The sequence below is a fragment of the Nanorana parkeri genome, unplaced genomic scaffold, assembly GCF_000935625.1.
Source record: "Nanorana parkeri isolate BGI_ZX_2015 unplaced genomic scaffold, ASM93562v1 scaffold11, whole genome shotgun sequence".
Taxonomy (NCBI): domain Eukaryota; kingdom Metazoa; phylum Chordata; class Amphibia; order Anura; family Dicroglossidae; genus Nanorana; species Nanorana parkeri.
The window spans coordinates 2,388,908-2,413,345 of NW_017306279.1; the positions used below are offsets into that span (position 1 = coordinate 2,388,908).

General features: G+C 38.6%; 1 protein-coding gene across 1 annotated transcript in view; it reads right to left on the reverse strand.

The window, feature by feature from the left end:
- EHBP1 (EH domain binding protein 1) overlaps positions 1-24,438 on the reverse strand; it is a 362,056-nt gene that overhangs the window by 159,142 nt on the left and 178,476 nt on the right. The window contains 2 exon segments of the mRNA XM_018555921.1: positions 13,554-13,602; positions 15,270-15,448. Coding sequence (XP_018411423.1) covers positions 13,554-13,602; positions 15,270-15,448 — 228 coding nt within the window.

A 24,438-nucleotide genomic window follows, 5' to 3' on the forward strand; every position in this document is an offset into this window, starting at 1 on the left:
GAATCTGTGAAAAGATAATATATATGAACAAATTAGCAAATTAATACAAAACAGTATCCTAGTGTTTATATGTCTGACTGGATACTCCTGGTTGAATTTATCTAAAAGTGGAAATGAAATCAGACCAAAGAGAAGAAAATTTAATAAGACCGGAGCACACAAAACCTGGAGCAGCTGTGTATGGCAACCAATCAGCTTCTAGGTTTTTATTTTCAACTGAACCAGCTGGGGATAGAAGCTCTGTGATCAGATAAGACCAAGACAGAGCTTATAGAGCATGCCGACTTCAAAGCACTATAGAGTTCCTGCAGTCTTGTTTTCCAAATATTAATGTTGCAAATTTCTCATTCCACCATGTAAACCCATTCCATTAAGCTCTCTACGCACTGTTGTTGAGCCAATCTGAAGGCCACATGTGTATGTCTATATATATTTATTAGTCAGGGAATACTTTTCTTTCAGGTCATTTAAAGCCACCTATAAAAGCTTATCAGTAATGATGTTGACTGAGATAAGAAGCACAAAACACTAATCTGTCTTTGGCTTTATCATTGCTGATCAGCTTTCCCCCCTTGCCTGCTATGTAATTGCAGTGATTTGTTTTACAGAATAAAAGTACACCCAAGATAATCAAGCCACTTCAAATACAATCACAATTATCTGATACAAACTTACACCATGTCAGATGGTGACAGCTACTGGATGTAAATGGGTGACGCTCTGCATTGCTAAATAAAAGAAAAGACACTCAAATGGAAAACAAAAAAGCCCCAGAACACACAAGCCTCTGCTACTAGCCAGAAACCAGCCTAGTAAAAACAGCCATCCAAGGGAATGGTCAACAGGAATGAAAGCTACAGAGCTGGATGTTTATTTCTATGTGAGGAATACTCATGTACTGAGCCACTCAATTAAGTACACTATTAGTAAACACTATTAGCAAAAGGCATAACGCACACAATTTTGGCCCTAAATATTTAATAGCATGGTGAAATGGCTGATAGCCAGCTGGACAGCCAGGGCTGGTTTCGCAATAGCACATACATAAGTGTGTCTAAGGCCCGCAAAGATTTTGAGGCCCAAAGCAGGGAAAAATTATGTAAACTAATAAAAGGGTTTCTTGGAACCTTCTGTCAGGTCACTACAGGGGTCTATTCTGGGTTAGAATTTAAGGAAAGCATTGAATCTTAATGAGATGTAGGTATTCCCCAATTGAACACTGGTGGAACTAAAAATTGTGGATACTTTGTGGCCATGTTGCGGCTATAAATATTATCCCCTTGTTGTGTGGTTATCGTGTGACTACATCTTGTTAAAAGCACTTGTTATTGAGATGCAGTCTTTCACAAAACAGCTGTCGGGGCTTTCACTGTTCAAACATCCCAGTGATGGTAATGGGTAAAGTCTATGGGCAAATTCAGTTTCCTTTCTGGTGCACTCAACCTGCATTTGAGATCATTTGGGTTTGAGATCATTCCGATTGCCTTAAGAGCTGTATCTGGCCTGCAGTTGACCTCCCTTTAAGCTGCAGCTACCAGTTTCAAGCTGCATTTTTATTAACTCGTATGGGCAGAATAGCAGTTCAGATGAGAACAAAGGCATCTGTACGATTGAGAATGATGAAGAAATAGGAAGAGCTAAGAAGAAACCATAGGGTCCAAAAAGAGTGTGAATCTAGCCCTTTTCTTAGCTAGTCACAGTTCGGCAAGGGATTATGGAAATGCTCCAGTGGGTCCTGAAGAACAGGGGAGGATGAAAAACATATGAGGTGATAGAATGCTGCGTCACTCCACCTACAATACAATATTAATTTCTGAATGTTTGTTTTTAACTCGACATTCAACAAACATACTGCTTACTAAGAGTTACACTGTAATGCTTAACACACATTTAACACATTGCTTGTGGCAAGCTAACAAGTGACCCTAAAAAATGAGCCACTGAACCAAAATTAAGAACTTCCGAGAAGGATACCTGGGGAAGAAAGACCTGCAAGAAACGCTCATAGCAGACATCACAGTGCATATTGTTTGAAACATTGCACTTAACTTATAGGACAAAATCAACCTACTGTCCTCGTTGTTAGTACTTGCAATGCCTATGGGCAAATGTAACAGATTGCAGACCACACCTTTCTACCCTTCAATTGATCTTAATAGTATTGCCAAAGGGGTATAATAAGTGATTCATTCCCAGAAGAAAAAGGCAATGTAAAAGTCCTCTAAACTAGTAGGATTACTACCAGGATCATCAGCTGCAATATAATAAATCTTTCTTATTTGGTTTAGATACAAAGCTTCAATACTGCAGCATTGCCATAAAATATTGGCAAGTTATTATGCCATGTGTGCTTCTTTAATATTTCACTTCACATGGACAGCAGCCGCTGTAGCAATAACCTATAGTTCCATAAGCCAAACCGCAAAATTATGCCTAAAAATAATATATAAAGAAGGAACCGGTCATCAAATGTTTCACCTTTTATTCGCTTTTCGCAAAAATCTGCATATATAAAATCCCCAACAATAGACTAGAAATCACTGCTGGTTGAACTGGTGTGATTCATAATGTTGTATATTCTGCCTGGAAATTTCAACATGAACCAATATATGACATATTATACACACTTTTTTTTTTTTTAAATGGGATATTGCATATTTGGATAGCTTGACTGACAGCCATCAATAGCTGACTGTCAAGAAAAGCACTACAGGCAGTTTTTCAAACATGACTCAATTATGTGACACACTGACATATTGGACCAGATCAGGTGACACAGGTAAATAGCTTCCTTTAAAATTACTACTGCCTCTGGATTTAAAGAATGAAAAGCATTGTTCGATTGTACTTCGGAGAGGAAATAAGTAAACTCCGCTAACTTAAGAAACACAAACAGGGCTATGCAAATTGTAATTGTTTATGCTATGCCTTCAAAACTGGACAATAACCAAACAAAGTGTGTGTATATTATATAGATATATATATCTATATAGATGTATATATATAGATCTTTATATATATATAGATCTATGTATATACATATATAGATCTATATATATCTATATCTATATAGATATAGATATATATACCACACGCACGCACACACACACACAATATATTTATTTATATTATACCTACACACTGTGCACATACACACAGGTCGCTTGAAAAAAGTAAGTACACTCCATGGACATTTTTTTTTTTTTAATTTGACTACGCAAACATTAGATCTTCATTCAAACATTGCCTATAGATACTGGTGTTCTACTTAAATAAAACACAAAGAAAATTTCCCTTTTTATTAATTTATTCAACTAAAACATTAAAGTGACATTAAAGTCAAATGTTAATGTTAGCACCTTAAATGAGGTTTCTTAATCCGATCTTCCTCTTCTTTCCTGATGTTCTTTCTTCTTTCCTGATGTTTTCATCTGTCCCTCCAGCGGTGCGGCGGCTCTCCGATCCAGTGCTGACTCCTCTCTGCTTGCAGCACTTCCACTCCAGCGGTGTCTAAATGCGGGTGCATGCGTCCATAGACTTACCTTGCGTTTCTGCTCGCCTCCCGCAACAAAAACAAGGTAAGTTTAAACCGCTGTTAAAGCGTTTTTGTGCTTGTTTTTAACTATATCTACTGCTTGCTAGCAGTAGATATAGGCAAAAAAAAAACACCGGAGGGTTTAGAACCCCTTTAAGGATCCTAGATGTAAAGGTGTACAGTGGAAAAGTAAGTGAACCCGTGGCCTTACATGTTTCATTACTGCTATTAGCAGAAATTACTTTTGGTAAGTATTTTTGCATAACCAGCCCACCAGTCTCTGATACGGAAACATTTTTGACCACTCCTCAAAATGTATCCAGCTGCAAGATGCTTGTGGGTTTCCACTACCGGACCCTAGATATCGGAGGCTTAAATAAGACAGGTGGTACTTGCATACTCCTTAGGCAGGTTATATTAATTGGCACCTAATCTGGAACACACAATTTGTGTTTCATGGATTTTAAGGGAGTAAATGTAGGGGTGCACTTGTGACAAATCAGCATTTTTTGTTAAATTAGTTTATGAGAATAAAAACACTATGTCAATTTTATGTGTCATATGGACACTTTTACACCTCAAACAGAACATCTATTGATCATGCTTAGTATTCAATAATGTATAAAAGTTTGACAACGGAATTTGAGATGTCAAGGTATTAAAAAAAAAAGTTAACATTTTAATCAAAAAAGGAAAAAACTGGAGAAATAAAGTATTAAACAAATGATGCTACCTTAAAAAAAGGGACTACACCAGGTTTAGGATGTGCACATTTTAAGCAGGGAAAATAAGGGTGAAATGAAAGGAAAACAGATACAAACAGATCTGTTAACAGGTGCATTGTTATTTTGCATGCATTCTCCATTCATAAAAAAGGCTACAGCCATTTACAGCTAACAACACAAAGGTTTCATAGAAGCAATATTTCATTTTGTGCAGGACTCTAATGTGGCACCAAGCAAAAGGTATATTTACTGTATAGGCTTAGAAGAAAAATTAAAGCCGAGATTGCGTAAAATACAGAGTTAGCTTTTACCTTAGCCCTACACCTGGAAAAATTTGTGAATAGAAAATATTCTAAGATAAAAAAAGAAAATTAAGATAAAATATTTGACTTCCTTCCCAGTTTCCAATGGACTTGTACAAGCAGCCTGAGAAATCACTCGACATTGGACCCTGGGAAATTTTAAACCTCCAGAGAAGATGCGCCGATGCTCGAGAGAAGATGTGCAGAAGAACATTGTCGCAGGATTCTCAGCTTTCTCATGATTCTGGAAGTAGGCCCAGTGACATCACCCTAGACTAGATGAATGCACTGGAAGCCAGAAAAGTTGTTGTTTCCTTTTTTTCTCCTAGTGTTTAATCTCCTTAAGCTTTTTAATTTGCGTTTTTTATTCAGAAGCAATGAACACTATTTTCAAACTTCATCTTCTCAATGAATATCAAATTTTCTGAGTGAAGAAAACTGGAAAACATTTACAGCTACTGAAGTCAACAAGTAAGATCAATTATTTACTAAGGCTATGCGGAAAATGTGTAATTATGCTATAATTTAGCATAACAACGAGTTACAAGAGATCTACCAACGAAAAAAAACCTCCCTTGCTCTCTCTCTCTTCTGGCTCCTGGCTGTCTCTCCTCGTTTCCTGGCTGTCTCTCCTCGCTCATCCTCCTGGCTGTCTTTCCTCGCTCTCTCTCCTGACTGTCTCTCTTCGCTCTCTCCCCTGGCTCACCTTGTTGTATTTTGCAAACAGTGTAGTGCAACAGGCTGTGTAAACTAATATTCTTTGATGTAATACATAGCACTTCAACCACCAGTATCCACCAGAAAGGTGTCAGGGAGCTTGGCTTTGCAGACTCAGGCTAATAGGTAATCATGTGTACACAGCTAAATAAATATACCAAAATGGAATAAAGGGGCCGCCATTCACACCCTTCGTGATCTACCAGCATCAGCTTTGAGTGCTACTGGTAGATCACAATTTACCTAATGGGCACCCCTGATTTAGCATTTGTTTTTCATATGATAAAATGCAGCAAGATTAAGCTGGATTTTCATTATGCTTCTGGAAGCTACTTAAACAAAAACATTTCTGTGTAATTTTCCACTCATGCTTTTGTGTGTGTGGGTGAGACTGCGGTAGATCGTAAAAGAGGATGATCTTGGAACCATGGAACACAGCAATCTTCATTTTCCTAGGCTTTAAAGCAGAACTCCAGGAATTTTTTTTATTAACCCTTGCAGTGGGGCTACCTACCCCCATACTCCAAGGGTTTACTGCTCGTTTGTGTCTAGGTTAAAAGAAAACAAAGATATACTCCAAGTCGGCTTGTTCTTAAGACTCATCCTGGAATGTCTCTCCCCCTCTCCTCTGCAACGGTTTAATGTCCAGTAAATCTTCATGTCTATACACGGTGCATAGACGCAAAGATGCTGAGGAACATTCTAATGTGCTGTGGAGGAAGGAACAGGCTGGAGGGACAAGATAATGAAAAGATGCCTTGCTGCACTCCTTACTGTATACATTCCCATGCAAGACGCAGGTGGGAGCTTGTAGTGTCTATGGATGATGCCGTGAGATAAGATACAACTTTAAAGGGATGTCACCAGCACACCATTATGTCTTGTGCAATCAGCAAACTTCCATTTATTGACAGGTATTGCCACTCAAGTGCCCTTGAGTGGCAATAACTGTCAATAAATGGATGTTTGCTGATTGCACAAGACATAATGGTGTGCTGGTGACATCTCTTTGAAGGCTGGAGGAACCGCCATAACAGCTGGCTGGCTTGGAGCTTTAGGTGAGTATATCTTTATTTTAACACCTAGACACAAACAAGCACTTAACCCTTGGAGTATGGGGATAGCCCCATTGCAAGGGTTATTAAAACAATCCTGGAGTTCTTCTTTAATTTAGAGCTGTGAAAAAGATGAATGGCAGAATTAAAAAATAGAGTAATTCAGTAGTTAGACTATGTCCACTAAATCTAAATGCCAAATTTCCTATTTTGGCTTAAGGGTACCTTAAACAGAAAATGCAAACACATCTTAAAAATATCACTGATGGCAAATTTAAAATGTGCAAAAAAGATCCAAGTCTGAACAGCATTATGTTGTTGCTGTTCTTATCAACTGTGAAGCAGTAACAAATGCTCTAATTGACAGAAGATGACAATGTAATTGAAGAGCAGTCACTTGCCACTTGTATGGTCCCCTTTGCATTAATTTGAGCTGAGGGCACAGGGGTTATCAGGGAAGGACAGTGTCAAGCAGGAAATAAATCTTCAGGAAGCAAGTTGCATGTTCCATGTTGCTGTCATGCTTAACTCTACAGAGTGATGACAGCACATACAACTACACAATACCAGAGACTAATTACATTTGAGAAATCAGGAATGGTATACCACTAGTGAAAGGATGTAAACTAAGAAAGCAATAGCCAGATTGTGTTTCCTCTCATTTTAACCCAAATCCACTGCACCGGAATGACCGCTGCTTGTCTCTGCCTTACCACAATGGCTGCAAGAAAAGGCTTTAAACCACAGATGGCAAAGTTCACAGAACAAGAGAAGCATGCTTGATTAGTGGAAGTCATGCTCAAAATTATTTTTTAAATTGCTAAATCTAGCATTTCAAAAGAACGCGTCTTTAGACTTGAAAAGACGGTGCTTTACAAATGTGAAATCTTTTTTTTTTTTTTTTATCACTACTTTAAAAATGTGCACACTATATGTACTATATTTAACAACTAATACAGAAAATTGTGTTTTTTTGTAATGCAAGCAGAACGCAGCAGGCAACTTTTTGGCAAGGTAAACAAAGAGGATTCATAACATTTTTAGCTTTTTTGTTTTAGGTCATAACCTCTCACACCCACCTACAAGAAACACAAGCACAAGGAGTTAAAAGCTGTCCAGTAGCTCCAGCCTTAGTTCTTGTGTTTCCCACATCAACTTTTTGCAATCTCTTATTTGTTGTTTTCATGTCCCAATTCCCAGAAGGTGCTTGAGAATCCCTAACCCTAACCTTAACTTGTATAGCAGTCAAGGTAACCCTGTTAGTCGCTGGTGGGAAAGGACTTGGAAAGGATGATAAGGTATGGTAACTTCCTTCCTGACTATAATGGCTTGCTGGGTCCATCTTCACTGGCAAGGGTTATGACCGAAGCCCTGCCACTCCTGATCAAGGTGGGTCAAGTGTGGAGGTATGGTAGATGCTGATCTCGCAAGCGTCCTTTCCGCGAGGCTGACATCAATTCCATTGGGACACCCCCTCTCCCCTGGAAGACCGTGTGACTGGAGGTGTCACATTGAGTAGCATCTTCTGTCTTGGACAGTTGAAATGCTTGCAAGACTCTAGGGGAGAAGCTACACCACTTCATGGCACTGGGTGGACCAGGCCTGGCTATGGGTTGACTTTCAGCCACAGAATTGAACGTTGTGTGGCACAGTGGGGGTTGGCTCACTTAATTACCAGGTAGGAGTCTATGTTCCCATACTTAAAGGAAGCCTTGCTGTGGGGCAAGACTCTATAGGAAGGTCCATAATGGCAGAGGATCCAGCAAAAGTGGCTGGCTCTGTTGACACTGGCAGCAGTCCTTTGACAGTAAGAGGCTATGTTTTTCCTGCTACAATTACCTGTTTGCTATGTATGCAGAGGGCTTTTTTACTTTCTTACACTGAGGGCTGATGTGTTCTTTCATGGTGGAGGATTTGGTGTTTTGAGCAGTAATCCTGCTCTCTCTCATCTATTTTTAAAGCCACAGCATAAAACAAATCTCAACCTGGCACCAGGCCCAAGAGGAAATGTGGAGAGTGTGCCTCTAATTTATCTTTCTCTTGGGGTGAACTACTGTGCAAAAATGCATTTCGAAGCATCTATTTTTAGGCCATCTCCGTCCGTTTAAAAAAAAGCTTTTTCAGACCTTGCCACTGCAGCCATACAAGCAAGTGCTTAAAGTTCCGGTGGTAGTGCAAGAGCAGGGGCGTGGAAATCCTATTGCCCGACGCCCAGAACTTGCAGTTCCAGGCACCAGGCAGGTGGTTTTTCTTTTCTACATTTAGCCCTGCTGCGAGTAAGCAGCAGGGCTTAATGTAGAGCAGGGGAGTCATTTTGTACAAGTGATCTGGATCACTTGTAAGGAGCCTGCTTGTGCCCCCCTCCCCGCCGCCCCTCTCCCAAACATTTATTTTGGGGTCCCCCTCTCTTTTGGGGGACCCGGGACCACAGCAAATTACTTCAGGATGGAGAGCGGGGAGCAGACCGGAGAATGTCTGTTCTCCGATCTGCTTTGTGTGATCAGTAAGACAGGAGTGCTGTACTCACAATGCTTCATGTCTGCACAGGAGATTGAGCACAATGCTGTGCTCGATCTTCTGTATATGAGGGCAAGCTTTATAAAGAGAGCCTGTCACCTCCAAAAGCTAAAAGTAAAAAAATAAAACAAATAAAAAATAAACAAAAATATATATATAATAATTTAAAAAAGTAAAAAATAAAAAAATACATAAATAAGCACTTGTTGGTCAGCGTGGTCTCCATGCTGACCAATGAAAAGCACTTCTTAGCACTGTTAAAAATGGTTTTAGTTACAATTATTTTTTGTATCAGGACTAGTAGATTGGGCCGCTGCTTTAGTCCTTGGACAAGAAGTTTTTTAAAATTTCCACACCCCTGAAGAGGCTTTCATTTTTTTTCTAAATCAGAATGGGAAGAGGAAGAAAAAAACACTCTCTGATGACTCAGAAACCAGAATTAAAGAGCACTCTGACTGTCCTTAGGTTCAAGTTCCCAAGTACATAAACTGCATAATGCAATCGGCCACAGAACCCATGAGATTGCCACTTCCTAGTCGGTACAAGAGTGCCTTTGCAAAGGGTTGGTAGACACCAAGTTTAGATCTTTTCCAATACACCAGTCTATAAAGAATATCATTATTAAGGGCTAGAAGGAACCAGAAAATATTTTTTGGGGCTAAAGTTCTAAAAAGGCAGTTCCCCTTTAATGAAAACGAGGCAGGGTTTCAGGTTAAGCGGCCAAAATTGGAGAACCTTTCTCTTTCAAAGGTTTCCAAGATTGTTGACAGATATGGGTCAACAATAAGATCTGATTGATAAAAAAGATGGAGGGCATACTTCATAAAGCTTAAGAAGTAGAAGCGCCTTTTAAGCCTTGTATTTCCCAGTGTGCAGAACCACTTAAATTTGGGCCATGTCAGAAACCATATCAGAATTGCTAGATTAGCAGGTAATCATTCCAGTGCCACTTTCTCAATAGGGATTAGGCTACTACTTACTACTACCCATATTTTTATAAGAACAACACTGTCTGGCATGCATTGAATAATCCGAAATCTGAAGTTACTCAACAAAGCGATCAAATACAGTAATTCAAAATATAAAGCATTTTCATGACTTGTTACCAGTGTTAGAATTCATGGTGACCATGGACTTAATGATGCCCCACATCATCACTGTTGCAAGCGCGTGGAGATGGGGGGCCCATATGGATGGACTGGTAATTCAGTAAAGATGCAACAGAAACATTGCATCAGCCTCTTTGAATTGTCAGGAAATTGCAGCTGTTCAGAAGGCCATTTTGGGCTTCCAGGATCGGATAAGGGGAGTTTACTTTCAGGTTCCATCAGAGCTAGTAGGGTTTTTTTGCCTTCCTCTGTACCAACTGTGGGCATAGTGCTCTGTGTTAGGGATTTTTTTTTTTTTTACTCGATAGACTAGTGTCTTATTTCAAACTATACAACTAAGTAACATTATTATGAGGATCACCTACATGTTTCTGCCAAAATATCCAACCCTTTTCACTGCTCACAGAAGGTGAATCTTCTGTCTTGCTGCAGAAACCCAAGCAACAAGGAAGTATCCTCCAAAGAAGTTTGGACTTCTACAGTGCTGTTCATACTTCTGGAGGTTCTAAGAAAGTGAAACCAGCCAATTTGTTAGCAAGATGAATCTTGCTAACAAAGTTGCCCAATATATCAAATAAATACATATTTTAATTACCCTATGCCCTGAAAGACCGAAGGTGTCCTGTTAGGATTACAGTTCACTATAGCAGCTCTCTTAACTTCCAGGCCTGAGAGGGCTGGTGCCACCACTGAGCAAACTTGCAAAGCTACCCCCTGGTCCAGTTCCAACCTTTAAAACCTTTACAAGACACAACAGGATTGGCCTGTTTTGTGAAGACCTGTCATTTGCGTGAAAGGTTGTTCAAGCTGTGGTCCTGCCTATGTATGCATCTTTGTCTTTCATCTGACTGTCCTGGAGGATGACTTGGGAAAACACAATTTATTACCTTCTCCATGAATCCTCCAGAAGGGTATGCCAATTCCCTCACCCCCTTGTTTATTTGTTGTTGTGCTACATATTTTGTATGATTGCTTTTGCTGTAGGTGGGGAGGATTCCCGGAAAAGAAGTTATCAGGTAATAACTCTTGATTTGTGCCACAGGTTGTCCAGAGAGCCACTAAATCAGAATCAGTTTGAAGATGCAATAAGCTTTCCTTAAAGCAGTAGGAAGGTAAACTCCATGCAGACCTAATATGTAAATAATTGGAAAGGAATAGTCAGTTGCATCAACTAATATTTTTCCCTGAATCACTCCTAGGTTCCAAAATCAGGTTTTCACTGTACTAGCTTCTCCCACCCAAAAAGCCAAAGAAAAATCTTTTTTTTTTTAAATCAGTTACTCTTTCCTCTGCATTTTTGGGAACCAATCAGGAAAGTGTTATACCATTTGGCTTTGTAATGGCTGCAGCAGTTAGTTGGAACTGGAAATTATAGTGTGGAATTTTATTTCCTGTAGTCTCTGAACCATAAAGCCAAGACCTGAATCAAGCAACATCTATGTACAAAATATCAGTTCTTTGAGAAGATAGACTTTCATAGGCACAGGTTACGAATCTACATAGAAACCAGACTTAAGCTGCCCCTGACATTAAAAAGTTTGCATATTCTTAAAATAGCTTGAAATAAGTAGGTGCATGTACTGTGAAGTACTTTATTCTCAAAGATCATCACACAGGCCCTGAAGCCTGTTTGTCAGCTTTTACCAGCTTAGAAACACCTGCTCTGTGTTTACATTAGAAAGCTGGAAGGCTGAGAAGTCTCTGCTGCCACATAAAATAAGGGGTTGTGATTTTAGTTCCTCTAATATTCAAAGATGAATTAGGTGATTGTGCTTTTAGTGCCTGCTCCGAATAAGTAAATGCTTAAAGTTCAACGTGAACCTGTGCCGTAAAAGGGGGAAAACATTAGTTACTAATCCCCACACCATAAAACAGTGTCAGGCCAAGGTAATCAGGACTACCGACAAACGTTGCCCCATTCTACAGGGTGAATGTCTGGCAAGTTCAGTTCACCATGAACACCTGGATAACAATGCTGTGGTATATATGGCAAGAGAGAAAGGGTGGAGTAGATTTAATTTCAGTGTCTACTTTGCAAAATCCTTTAGAAATGCATACCTAAATGTAGTCTAGGAGCTCTAGTGGAAAACAACCTGTTATTTAGATGAATGTATATAAAAACATTTGCTTTAGAATATTTATTTATAATTTAAAAGCAGATTTTCCAGAAGGCTACCCCATTGCTTCCTGTGATGCATACACATGAGAAATCAAATCCAGACCTGGATGGTAGGGGAAGCAGCTGAAGATTTCATAGGTTACATAATATTTGAGGTTGAAAAAAAGACACAGGTACATCAAATTAAACATGTGTGTGTGCGTGTTGTGCGTGTATACAAGAGTCCCTGTGCGGTCTAGTATTTAAGTGTACCTGTACCCCTTTATGTTACAGTCTCTTCGGATAGTATCTAATTGATTTTTGAATGAATAAATATTCTTTGAATATAACACTGCTTGTGGCAAAGAGTTCAAAAATTTAACTGCTCTAACTGAAAAGAATCCCCTACGCCCTTTGTGGATAAATCTTTTCTCTAGCAATTTTAGGTGGTGGCCTGTAGTCCTAGGTGCCTGAGCCAAATGCATCAAACAAAGAAATTGCAGCAACTCACCCAGTTTAGAACCTGTATGGGTAGTGCAAAATGAGACACAGCGCACAATAGGATACAAAATACTCCAGCTATCCTCAAGGGTAATTTCAGCGAAATCTGCTCTTAAATAATATAATGCTATTAAGGCCCTCTATCCATTACCTCCCAGATTACAGTAGGACGACATGACATTTAGGCTGGTCTTCCACGTGTATAAAAGTGGTACACTACTTTTAATTAGAAACAAATTAGGCAGGTTAATAATTGCGGAGTGCTAAGCATACTAAATTTTTTTTAGCTTTAGGTAGAGTAAGAAAGGATTAGAACTCGTTTCTTACTGCTGTGGTCCTATAAGGGAGATTTTCCATTACTTCCTATCCTGGGGATGTAAGGGAGAGCCTCCAAGAGTGAAGCAGACAGCAATATATAACAACAGCAGGAGGGAGGTTAAAACCTCCATCAGCTTTTTATTGCTGTCAATGTTTCTGTGGGAGATATTTCCTCACTTGCATGTAGAGTGAAACCCTTATCGTCGGGACCAGAAGTCAAAGAAAATTTCCCTAATGAGGCCTACGATAGCAATAAAAGAGATGTTATCTCATATATTCTAACTTTCATATGTTATCCAGAATATAAAAACTAGGGATGCACAAAAAGATGCAGGAGCCTTTTTGCCACGCGGATACGACCCCATTGAAATCAATGGGGCTGTGCAGTCCCTGCGCACGAATGCATGTTCCTGGGACGCGCGTCCCGGGAACGCGAAGATGTGAACCAGGCCTAAAGAGAGAGAATCACCATCTTCACAGCCATCATCATGCTGAACTATGATATTTGATATCTGGACCATTCCTCCATCAACTTGCAAAGAGAAGAGAATAACTCGAGGTAGTTATTGGGATAAAGTGTGCCATAATCAGTTGTTACTGTCTATACAATCTTTAAAAAAAACAAAAACCCTACTCAGCTTATGGCAGGGCGTAGCCCTCTGCTTACTGCTCTTACCTTTTTGTTGTTTTCTTTAATATCTTGAGGATTCAGAGACTTGTAGTCACTGAAGGAGAAAATGGCAAAGTGGGTACAAACAAAATTCACATAGAAAAAGTGTAAATAGTTTTAAACAAGTTCAGTCTAAAAATAATAAAAAACAGATACAATAAAACTCTATGGCAACAAGTATTTTTTCAGGAATTCAATCAACAAAACTAATAGTGTGGAAAATTAAAACAGGCAAAAATATATTAATAAATATTATGGCTATGGCTGTTTCAGTGCCTACAGCTTTTTAGTCTAAAATAGGAGGCAAGGACCAGGGACGAGCTTTGACAGCCAAATTTGCCATGTGGTAATCCCTTGTCGTCGGCGTTCAAAGACCTACAGGCTTATTTCTCTCATCTCATTTCAACACGAACAAAATTTTTAATAGCATCTTGAGGTCAGTAGTTTCTATAGGATTAAGGAAGAAAAAATTATAAATGAGATGGGAGCCTAAAATGAAAGGGGGACATTGACAGTCGCAATGTGGACTGTTAACACTTTCTCAACCAGCGTTCCACATTCCATGCTACAAATGCTATAAAGACCTCCCAAAACTTGACTGACCGACCTGAAGTTTTAAAGGCAGGGCAGCGAAATGATCAAGTTTCCAAATTTGTGTTGTATTGTAATCATCTGATTGTTTACAAAATGATCAAGATTATAAAAAATGGTTATTTACATGTTTTTACTTAAATATGTATTATGTAATATATAAACATTTAGTACAGGATTCTTTAATGAATTGTAGCTGGCCGAGTTTACTATTTTTTTTAATAAGAAAGCGCAACACTGCCTTTTCCACGTGCTGTCTCCATTTCAATGTTTTTTTATTACATTTTAAATACAGTGCATAAGATGGACACCTAAATCTTAGTGTATTTTGCAAAAGAAAACAATTAAACAAGGTCTCCAATGAAACTAAATACATACTGTATGTTTCCTCTTGTTTTCTACATCATAACTCTATGAGAAGTACAACTGGGGGAGTCAATAAATGAAAAGGATCTGGGTGTTCTGCTGGACCAAAGACTCAATAGCATGCAAGGTCAAGCTGCAGTTTCTAAAGAAAGCAAAATACTTTCTTATATTACAAGGGGGTATAGACTCCAGAGAGAAATACATAACCCTACCCTTGTAAGAAGCATTAGTAAGATCTGATATGCAATTCAGTTTTGGGCACCAGTTTACAAAAATGATGTTGTGGAATTTCTTTGATTCAGATCTTCAAGTTGTCTAATATGCTCTTGTTGACGGTCTCCAACTACAAACACATACCCATATCTGCTAGCAGAGTGGAAGGGGGCTATCCCTACTTCCCCCCACCATCACTACTACATCCTGACTTATTCAGCTGTGTGTATAATTTGATATACGGATATTAAAGTCTAATTACAACATAGTCTACATAGGCAAGTATATCCATTAGAAAGTTTGATTAAGAACTACCATGCAGCTTTAAGAGCAAATGGGTTCACACATGTTGCAATGATATGCATAAACCCACCTTGTGTTGAAATAGTTCATTATTATTTATTTAAATAGCAAACTGCAAATCACCTGACCCACTCACATTTTGCCCACACTAGAAAATGTTGAAAATGCATGTGAATACATATGGGGTGAATTAGCCACCAATAAAACAATTTGATATTTTGCTATCAAATTAGATGTGTGTATACTTACATCAAGTCTTGTCTAAAGTAGTGTAATATTGCACAAAATGCCAAGCCATTCCTCCATGAAGTGGTGAAATTGGTTATTTTAACACCTCGGTAGGTTTTTGTGACTTCCTTGCACCATACGAGCAGTGAGTGGCTAGCATAGGGTTGTCTCCCCAGAATTGGGCTTGGTAAAGGGCTAGGCTGAAAGAAAAAAAAACAAAAAACACAAATACATGAGAATCTAAGATTAAATGAAATAAAACACTCCATCAGGCACAAATGAACATATCATCTGAAGCAAATAAAAAACATTAAAATACACAAAGAAAAATAGAAATGTCTGTGCCTCATGATGCTAGATGGCCAAGTTACACTGTCTTTGAAGTAATAAAGAAAAGGATTGGCCATTACCTGTTAAAAAAAAGAAGAAAAAAAAAGAAGAAGAGGACTGACTATAGATCTAACATGGTTGTCGGGCCATGTAATAATGATTTGATCATGTACATTTCTTTTGTCAGAGACACATTTGTCACAGATATCAACAACTACTGCTACCTTAAAAGAAAATTATAAACTAAAGTAATAAACGCACAAGCATTTCCCCCCAAGCTATAACGGTAGGCATGACATAGATTTTTTAAATTTGTATTATTTGTTTTCTCTGTTAAATATTATAAATATTAAAATATTAAGGAATGCAAATAATTTGGCACATTGCAGCCCCATGTGGCAGTAGACACTTTGCAAATAAGACTCAATATAAGCTGAGTTTCAAACATAACAAGTCAGCCACATAGGTCAGGAAAATTGACTTCCCACAAAGGTTTGCCAAACAGAAATAAGGAACACAAGGTACACTTGTGTACAAGGTACATCATTTATTTCAATGACATGATTGACAGACATCAGTGAATACCCACGCCTAGCTCCTCCCACGGCCCTTTAGATAGAGAGCACATGGATCTATCTGCAGAAGCGTAGGGCAATTAAACACTCTGAAACACTTTTGTAATTAAACATTACAAAAAGAGGTAAATTACTTTTAAGACCTTTAACATGCCAACTTGCCTTAAAAAAAATCCAGTTTGCCACAAAAAAATAGAGAGTTTAGATTTATCTGTTGCTTTGCTCTAAACGGTAAAGTTAAAGACTACATTTTTAATGTGAAGACAGGACAATTTTCATAACCAAGCAGTGAGGAACATTTATATTTTTCGTAGTAGGAAGACTGCTATCTGACCTCCACCCCCAATTGCAATCTTTTGAAGTCAGTAAGAGCTGTCAGTTAAGAGACGCATAGTTAAGAGGCCACATGCGGTCTTCGCCTTTGGCATGCTTCTTGTGATGGATTCAGCCATGTAAGGCGGCTCTAGACTTCTGTCTGGGCAAAAAATGGTGCCGGGTGAAACAGTTTGATTGTAATTTAGACACTTGAGGCACTATAAAGAGCTGGTGAAGTGAAACACACCCTTCCCAAAATGAAGTCATGTAAAATTATCTTCTCAGTTACAATGGAAAAAAAATGACAGTTGTAAATAAAAGGGTTTCTTCAACATTTTGCTGTCTCTTTGATGACAACACTGAAAGTGGAAATGACATTTCAAACGACGCCTTTAGGTTTACATATGTGTTATACCTGACAACATTGCTGCTGAGGATTTTAACCCCCTGCTGTCAGGTGAAACTATGAGAACATCTCATGTTTCAACTGACTATGCACCAAGTTGAAACAAAACGGATATCCACATTTTTGTAACGAAAGCCGCATACTATATGATAAGTTAATAAAAGACATTTGCATATGATAGGACAGTACTGTACAAATTAGGTAGGTCTTGCTCAACAAAACTCTTAGTGCCACTGAAACTTCCCCGAAAAAAAAAAAAAAAAAAAAAAAAAAAAAAAAAAAAAAAAAAATTGATGGTCAACTTTTTGAATGTTTCATAGTTGCTAGGGTTAGCACTCATTCTTTGGTAGCTAACAGGAGCATGATGACTTTAAAAATGGTATCATATTAAATGCATCCACCTCCAATTTAAAGTGAACCTGTCTGCCCTTTTAAACTAAAGTCCTCCCTGGAAGCCAACACAATAAAAGGCTTGTTATGTTGGTTAGTCGTAAAAATGTCTTTCAAGTGCACTAGTGCCACTTTGAACTTGGTTTGGTTTGCTTTTCACAGGTAAAAAAGAAAAATAATTATCTGTGTATGGGTACATTTAGGGTAGCCATGGAACAATCTTTGATACAGTTTGATGAATATGAACTACATCCATAATATTCATGTAAAAGAAAATGGTATAAAAAAGGAAAACAGTAGCCAAAATGCTTTTTCCAGCAGGATAAGAAATTGCCTTTTACAATGAATGCTTTTGATAAACTTTCTTAATCCAAGCTATCATTGCTGTGGTAGTGAGTCTGTCTATAGGCTTAGTTTACCGAACTATAAATGTACAAACATGGGCAAACGTGTTGGTATTCTACCACAAAAAAAAGTTAAATTGACAAAAGTAATTGGCATTCATCATTGTTTATTCAATATTTAATAGAAATAGGACTTTGCTATTGATTCAACAGGATATTTTAAGTAATAAAACAAAGGAAAATGGCATGAACAAAAAAAGGATAAAACCCATAAACCAATATTTTATTGCACAACCTTTACAGGCAATGACAACAAACAAGTGATTTCTGTAGCTCTCAAAAAGGCTTCAACAAGTACCAACAGATATTTGTGCCCACTCTTCTTGAGCAAACGGATGTCTCAGGCTTGAAGGGTGCCTTCTCCAGACCGCATGTTTCAGCGGTTTCTATAGATGTTGAATAGGATTTGGTTCAGGGCTTATAGAAGGCTGCTTCAGAATGGACCTATGTTTTTGTCTGGACAAAACGTTTCACTCCAGCTTGGTAGTCTTGAGATTTAATTGTACCTGCACAGATTTAAGGCACCCCGTTGCAGACATGGCAAAGCATCCCCAAGACATAACCAAGCCTCTTACATATTTCACAGTCGGTATGGCGTTTTGTTCTTTCAAAGATTATTTTCATCTGTGAACATGGAACTGATGTGACTCCATGAGGGTGATTTACTAACCTAAACACACACACACACCAGGTGCGTGTGATTTTCACACAGCAAAACGTATCAACCAAAAAGTCTCTAAAAAGCATATTTCCACTAATGCCATATATGGAAAAATCATGCACATGATGCATATATAATGCTGCTTCACAGTTTAGACAAAAATGGTTAGCTCATGCATTTACATTCCTGCATTCATCAACGCAAGCAACACAACATAGAGCTAATTTACACAACATCACCTTGCAATTCATGCTTGGCTTTGCACAACACACCTGCTGGGTGTGTTTATAAGGTTAGTAAATCAACCCCAAAATGTGTCTCGTCCATACAAGTTAATTCTCCCTTAAGCTCTGTGACTTGTCAATATGCATTTTAGTAAATTCCAGTCTGTTTTTTTTTTTTCTTCCAACAATGGAGTTTTCTTGGGTTCTTTAAACCCAAAAGTGTCGGATGGTAGAATTCTTTGGAAGTTCACCTGAATCCTTCTGTTATTTATCTGTTCCATCTGAGGTACATTTTCCCCTTGTGGCCAAGTCCAGGAAGGTTGGCTACACTCCTATGGACCTTAAGGTGCCCATACACCTTACGATTATCGGACGAAACGTTTCGTCCGATGATCCAATAGTCGTACGATTTTCGTACGGCAGCCCCATCCTGCCACGATGATCGCAAGATTAATTTAGCCGTAATTAACGAAAAGCACCGGGACGAAATGCGGTAATTGATTTGTCGTATTTTCGTTCGCGCATGAGCAGTGTAGATCATACGACTTTTGACGGAGGGAAACGCCAGCAACCTTACGACAATCGTACGATCGAGCAAAGTTTTCAAACATGCTTGACCGTCAAAAGTGGTACGATTGTACAGTAATGGCGGTCGGACACTGCAATGCACACATATGATTATCGGACGAAAAGTCGATCGCATACGAAAATCGTCCGATAATCGTAAGGTGTATGGGCACCTTTAAACTTCCTAATATTATTTACAACTGTAGTTAAAGGACATCAAGATGCTTTAAGATATCCTTATAACCTTTTACCTTTGACAAGCCGATCTACAATATTCTGAACTCCTCAGACAACTTTCTCCTTTGCTTTCTCTGGTCCATGCTCAGTGTACTGCACACGATAACAAACAGAGTGACCACCTTTCTCTATTTAAATAGGCTAACTAATTACAGGATTGGAGAAGTGTGATACTAATAAAAGTAAACAGTGTGAAATATCACTATGACCCAATTATTGATCTTTTTTGTAGGGATACCAACAAATCTGACCAAGCCATTTTAGAATTGCAAACCCACTTCCATTAAACAGCGCCACTTGGAGGACAGACAGCAATCCAGCAGAAGCTTGGAGGACATTAAAGTAATATTGTTTTTTCTTTGTTTGTTTTTTAGATCAGAAGGCCCACCTTTTTCTAAACTTTTTGTTTTTTTAATTTTCTGTTCGTTTTGTAGTGGGTCCCCACAGCGCTCATCCACTGCCTCCCTGCATGGGTGCTAAGCAGCTACTGTGGAGGCACCAGTGCGTGCTCGTGCCCACAGTAGCTGTGTGCGTGTACGGTGATGTGATAGCTGGTAAGGTAAGCCGCAGGAAGGGTGCAGAAAATTAGGTCCACAGAATGAATGAACCAAAAGCAGGGAGATCCTTGCAGTGCAGGACTGCAGGTATAGCTTCCACTATACCAAACCTTTAGGAAGGCAGCACAATAATGACATCTGCACATCCTAATCAAAATCTCATTAGACTAGCAGTCAGAAAAGGCCATGACTTTGATGATCTCACACTGCAGAAATACAGCTATGAGGCTCCAGGCACAAGAATGCCTAGGCACAACCACATGATTAGTTCTTGAGGAGGAATTCAAGGAAGATTTTTCAATGTGCTGCTTAGGAAAAATCAATTCTTTTGTAAATGCTTTAATAGATAGCAAATTTTGGTGCATCCCTAGTTATAATCAGTCACCTTTTTTTACAATCTGTGATTCCCCTCACTTCCTGTCCTATAGCCACAACTGGGAGAGGAAATCACTCCAAAGTAAGGGAAATCCCTGGTGGTCAGCAAGGTCACAAGAACTAGTGTCCACAGTGAAAGATTTTCCACCTATTCCTGTTCTGGTGACAACCTCAAATTTGGGATTTTGTTTAACTTTACAAATAGTACAAATAGGGAGCGTGAATCTCCCTAATGGGGACACAGACAGCAACAATACCTTGGAAGGTGTTCTAATAACTCTCCATGCTATCCAAAACTAAAAAAAGATTTTGGCTTCAGTTGCATCTTAAATATAATAAATAAGTACATATACACAGGGACGTCCCGAGGCTGCGTGTCACACAGGAGCGGAGCACGGGTGACACCCCACCGTGATGTCATTGCGAATGTGATGGGCGCCGGCAGAGAGAGGGGACGTTCACACGGCGGGATGACGTATGCCGACGGGTCCCCTCCTCTCTCCTGACACTGTCGGCGGGCTCTCGGTCTATGACCGAGTGCCTGACTTTTCAGAGGGGGTGACACCAAAATGACTGTCAGTCCTTTTGGTGTCACCCCTCCAATGGTGGCACCCGGTGTGGACAGCACCCCCCTTTTGACGCCACTGCATATACATCTTAGTACACTTTACTGCATAAAAGAACTTGGTATTTATTTAAAAAAACACTCCCCTATGAATATATAATATGGCCAGTATGGAAATAATTTTAGCATTTAAAGCATTAAATTGTTATTAATTTAACTAATAGCTACAAAAACTGCAAAATTAGAGATTGATCATAGAAGTTTCAATCACTATTACCAATAAAACAGTTCATTGTCATTCAGCTCAACATAAAAGCAAAACGCTCTTTTATAGCCAGCAGCTTAAAAAGGTTAAAAGCTGTATGGCAACAACGGATTCAGAAAAAAACACACATTTATACTATAAAATAAGGATCAGTTAAAATAAAATTGATTTAACCATTTCTATGTAATCATAATTTTTTTCTATCAAAGATTTCTGCCTAGGATCAATTTTACAGTTATTTCCGGCAAACACTGTACATATGTCTATACTGTCTTTCTCATCGCATATTCTATTAACATATATTTCACATACTTTTAATCTGTTGTTGATGGCATAATATTTTTTACTTTTTCACAACTTTAAAATGACTATTTTTTCATAAACAGAAAAAAAAAAATTACCCAGACATTAAAATATGTTCCACATGTACACACACATAAATACACAACCAGTCCTGATGACATCAAATCTGGAATAATGTGAAACGTTAAAAATGACAGGTTTTTCCAAAGACAATGAACGCCCTCCTTTGGTGGAAGCTGGCCACTGCCGCTCAGACGTAATTTGTCACAACGAAAACGTTTTGTGATTTATGCTTACATTGCTTGTGGAAATACAAGAAATGTATAGCAGGAATGCAATAACTCACTGAAATGACACTCTAGCTCATAGGTTTCTGAAAATAACCACCAACCGGGCAAGACTGTTTATTTACATTTATGCTCAACATTTAAAGGAATTAATCGCAATGTCCTGTATGAAAATATTACACTCCTCCCTTAAAAGTCTGCAAAATAACCAGCATAACTGAAAGCGAGACACTGGAAACTATAGGAATGGTTATTCATATTCCTCCTATGTTAAAGTAAATGCAAACCCAATCACAAAAATGTCATATAATCTTTAATATGTTCATTTAAAAGTAATTTCTATTTTTTTATATCTTTAATTTAAAAAAATCCCTGAAAATTGTTTCATTAAGGTCCTTTTATGGGGTGACAATGCTCTGCCCCTGTCTCCCAATTGCTCTCCTGCATTGTCACCTTGTCACATCTGCTTTAGGTAGAGACTGTAACCAGCCATTCCAACGTTTAATGTGCAAGTATGTTCTGTTGTTGTCAACATCAGGAAGCCTGCCCTAACCAATGATTTGCAGCAGGGTGCTGGAGTGCATGCAGGCAGGAACTGATATTCTAACATTTGCCTGGCTGTTTTTTCTTTTTTACAGAAGACTCCTTGGAAAAAAGCTGCCATCTAGAGCTCTTAGTTTGTTCCAAAACCAAATGATGGGGTCACACTTCCCTTACAGTAGAGCTGTGGTCAAAAAACAAATACAAACATAATGCAGCATGACAAGTTGAGTAATGTAGTGTTGACCGTTTTGAGTAATGTCAAAAAGATACTTTAGATCGGTCTATTGGCAAAGTTCTTTCTTCACTTCTGTAATCAGGAGTAGCTGCTGCAACTCAGTCAGCGAAATGCAGCATTGTGGCTCTTTGCATCAGATGTGTTCCCTGTACTACAACTTGCGTAGTGACATCACAAGTGGCTGTTCTTTCACCGACAGCAAGCCGTGACGGTAGGCAAAGCTGGATCCACCAATCTCCATCCATCCTGTGTCTTCCTAAGTCAGTAAATAACTGCGCCCTGTCATTCCTTCTCCATTGAGGGAATCACCCTAACAAGGACATAGATAGCAATAAAAACTTGACTAGGTTATGACTCTTAACCACTCTGTTGGATTGCAAAAAAAAAGTTTTAGCTGCTGTTAAGCTTTAGAGATTCTCCAATATATACCATAAACAAATACTTGGGGTGCACAGGTTCAAGACAATGACACCTTCAATTAGACCTTATGGGAAGGGTTGTCCTACTGGAAAGGCTAATGCACGTACATTTCACCACTGAAGCCTTTGAGAGACAGAAGGAGCTGGGGGTGTTCAGTCAACCCACTGGTGTCCAGCCCTGGCCGGTGCTGTATTATGTTGTTTAACAATTAGGGTCAAGAAGGATTATTAGATTGTATTACTTATTTAAATGTATGGGTTTAATTATGTGTACCAGCTCTGTGTGTATGCATTATTTATGAAGGTAGGCAGCCATTTTCATGGTTATTCAGAGGCTACATTTGTAGAGATGAACTGTATGTACATAAAAACGGTAGTAGATCAATGAACTGGGGATCACATGGGTAAGCACGTCTCAAAAATGACCAAAATATCACTTACTAGTGCACTTTATTATAAATAGGTGCTGAACAGCTTTTCAAAAGGGATAGAAAAAAAAATGAAACATCTTGCAAAGATAGAAATCCTATGACTCGCTCACATCAGATTCATTACCAGAGTGAAAACTCTATGAATCAGCCTACTTCAACAAGTCTTGATCTGCCAGCTATGCAGGCTGTAGAATTGGAATCGTCCAGGTCCCTCCACAATCTTCAGAAGGCAGAAAAACAAGGACTTGTAGAAAGCTTTCAGCAGTTTCAGAATGAAGTCTGTGCAAGGACAACACGTTTCATTTAAAAGGTATATCCTGTCTGTGAAAAAAAAAAAAAGTCTAAGATCCTCTGGGGAGCAGAGGGATTAAAGTGTCAAATGTGTCTAATAAATAGATAAAAACTGGTTCCATGTCTTGGAGACAAAGTGGTTAACCGCAGTAGCAGTAACTACAACAAAGTATTAAAAAAAAAAACAGCACTTGGAACTGAGCAGAAAAGGGTTATTTTTTTTAATTTGTACTATGGGATTTTATTTATTGCTTCATTTACCTGTTTATTTTTTTCAATAATGCATGGAAACACAGCAAGAGCCCGCATTGATATTAGGAAAAAACTAAATCTGATTTTACCTGTGTACAGTGGGAATATTACAAAGAGCTTTACTTTTTTAACGATTAGATTAACTGCATATTCTATAACACTGACATTATTGAAAAATGCAGAAAAATCTGCTGCACCAAGGCTCAGCGCTGACAAACGGAAATCGTGTCAGACCACACGCTGCCAAAATGAGGTGGAACATGAGCAATGCTGTACTGCTTTGTGAAACCAGAAAAAAAAATCTTCCCTGGCAGCACCCGCCCCCTGGCATGGACACGTCTGTTAAGAGATTAGCATGGAATAGAACATAAATACCTAATAGGATCCTTACAGCCTCACTGTTAAAGTGTCAATTATGCTATTCTCACAAGGCATTTCACTTATAATCTTTACTCTGTCAAAGGGCTCAAATTATTTTAAACTGCTATGAAAAAATATGGACCTTAACTGCTATACCATATAGACTATAGTGCATGTTAGTATGTAACATTTATAAGT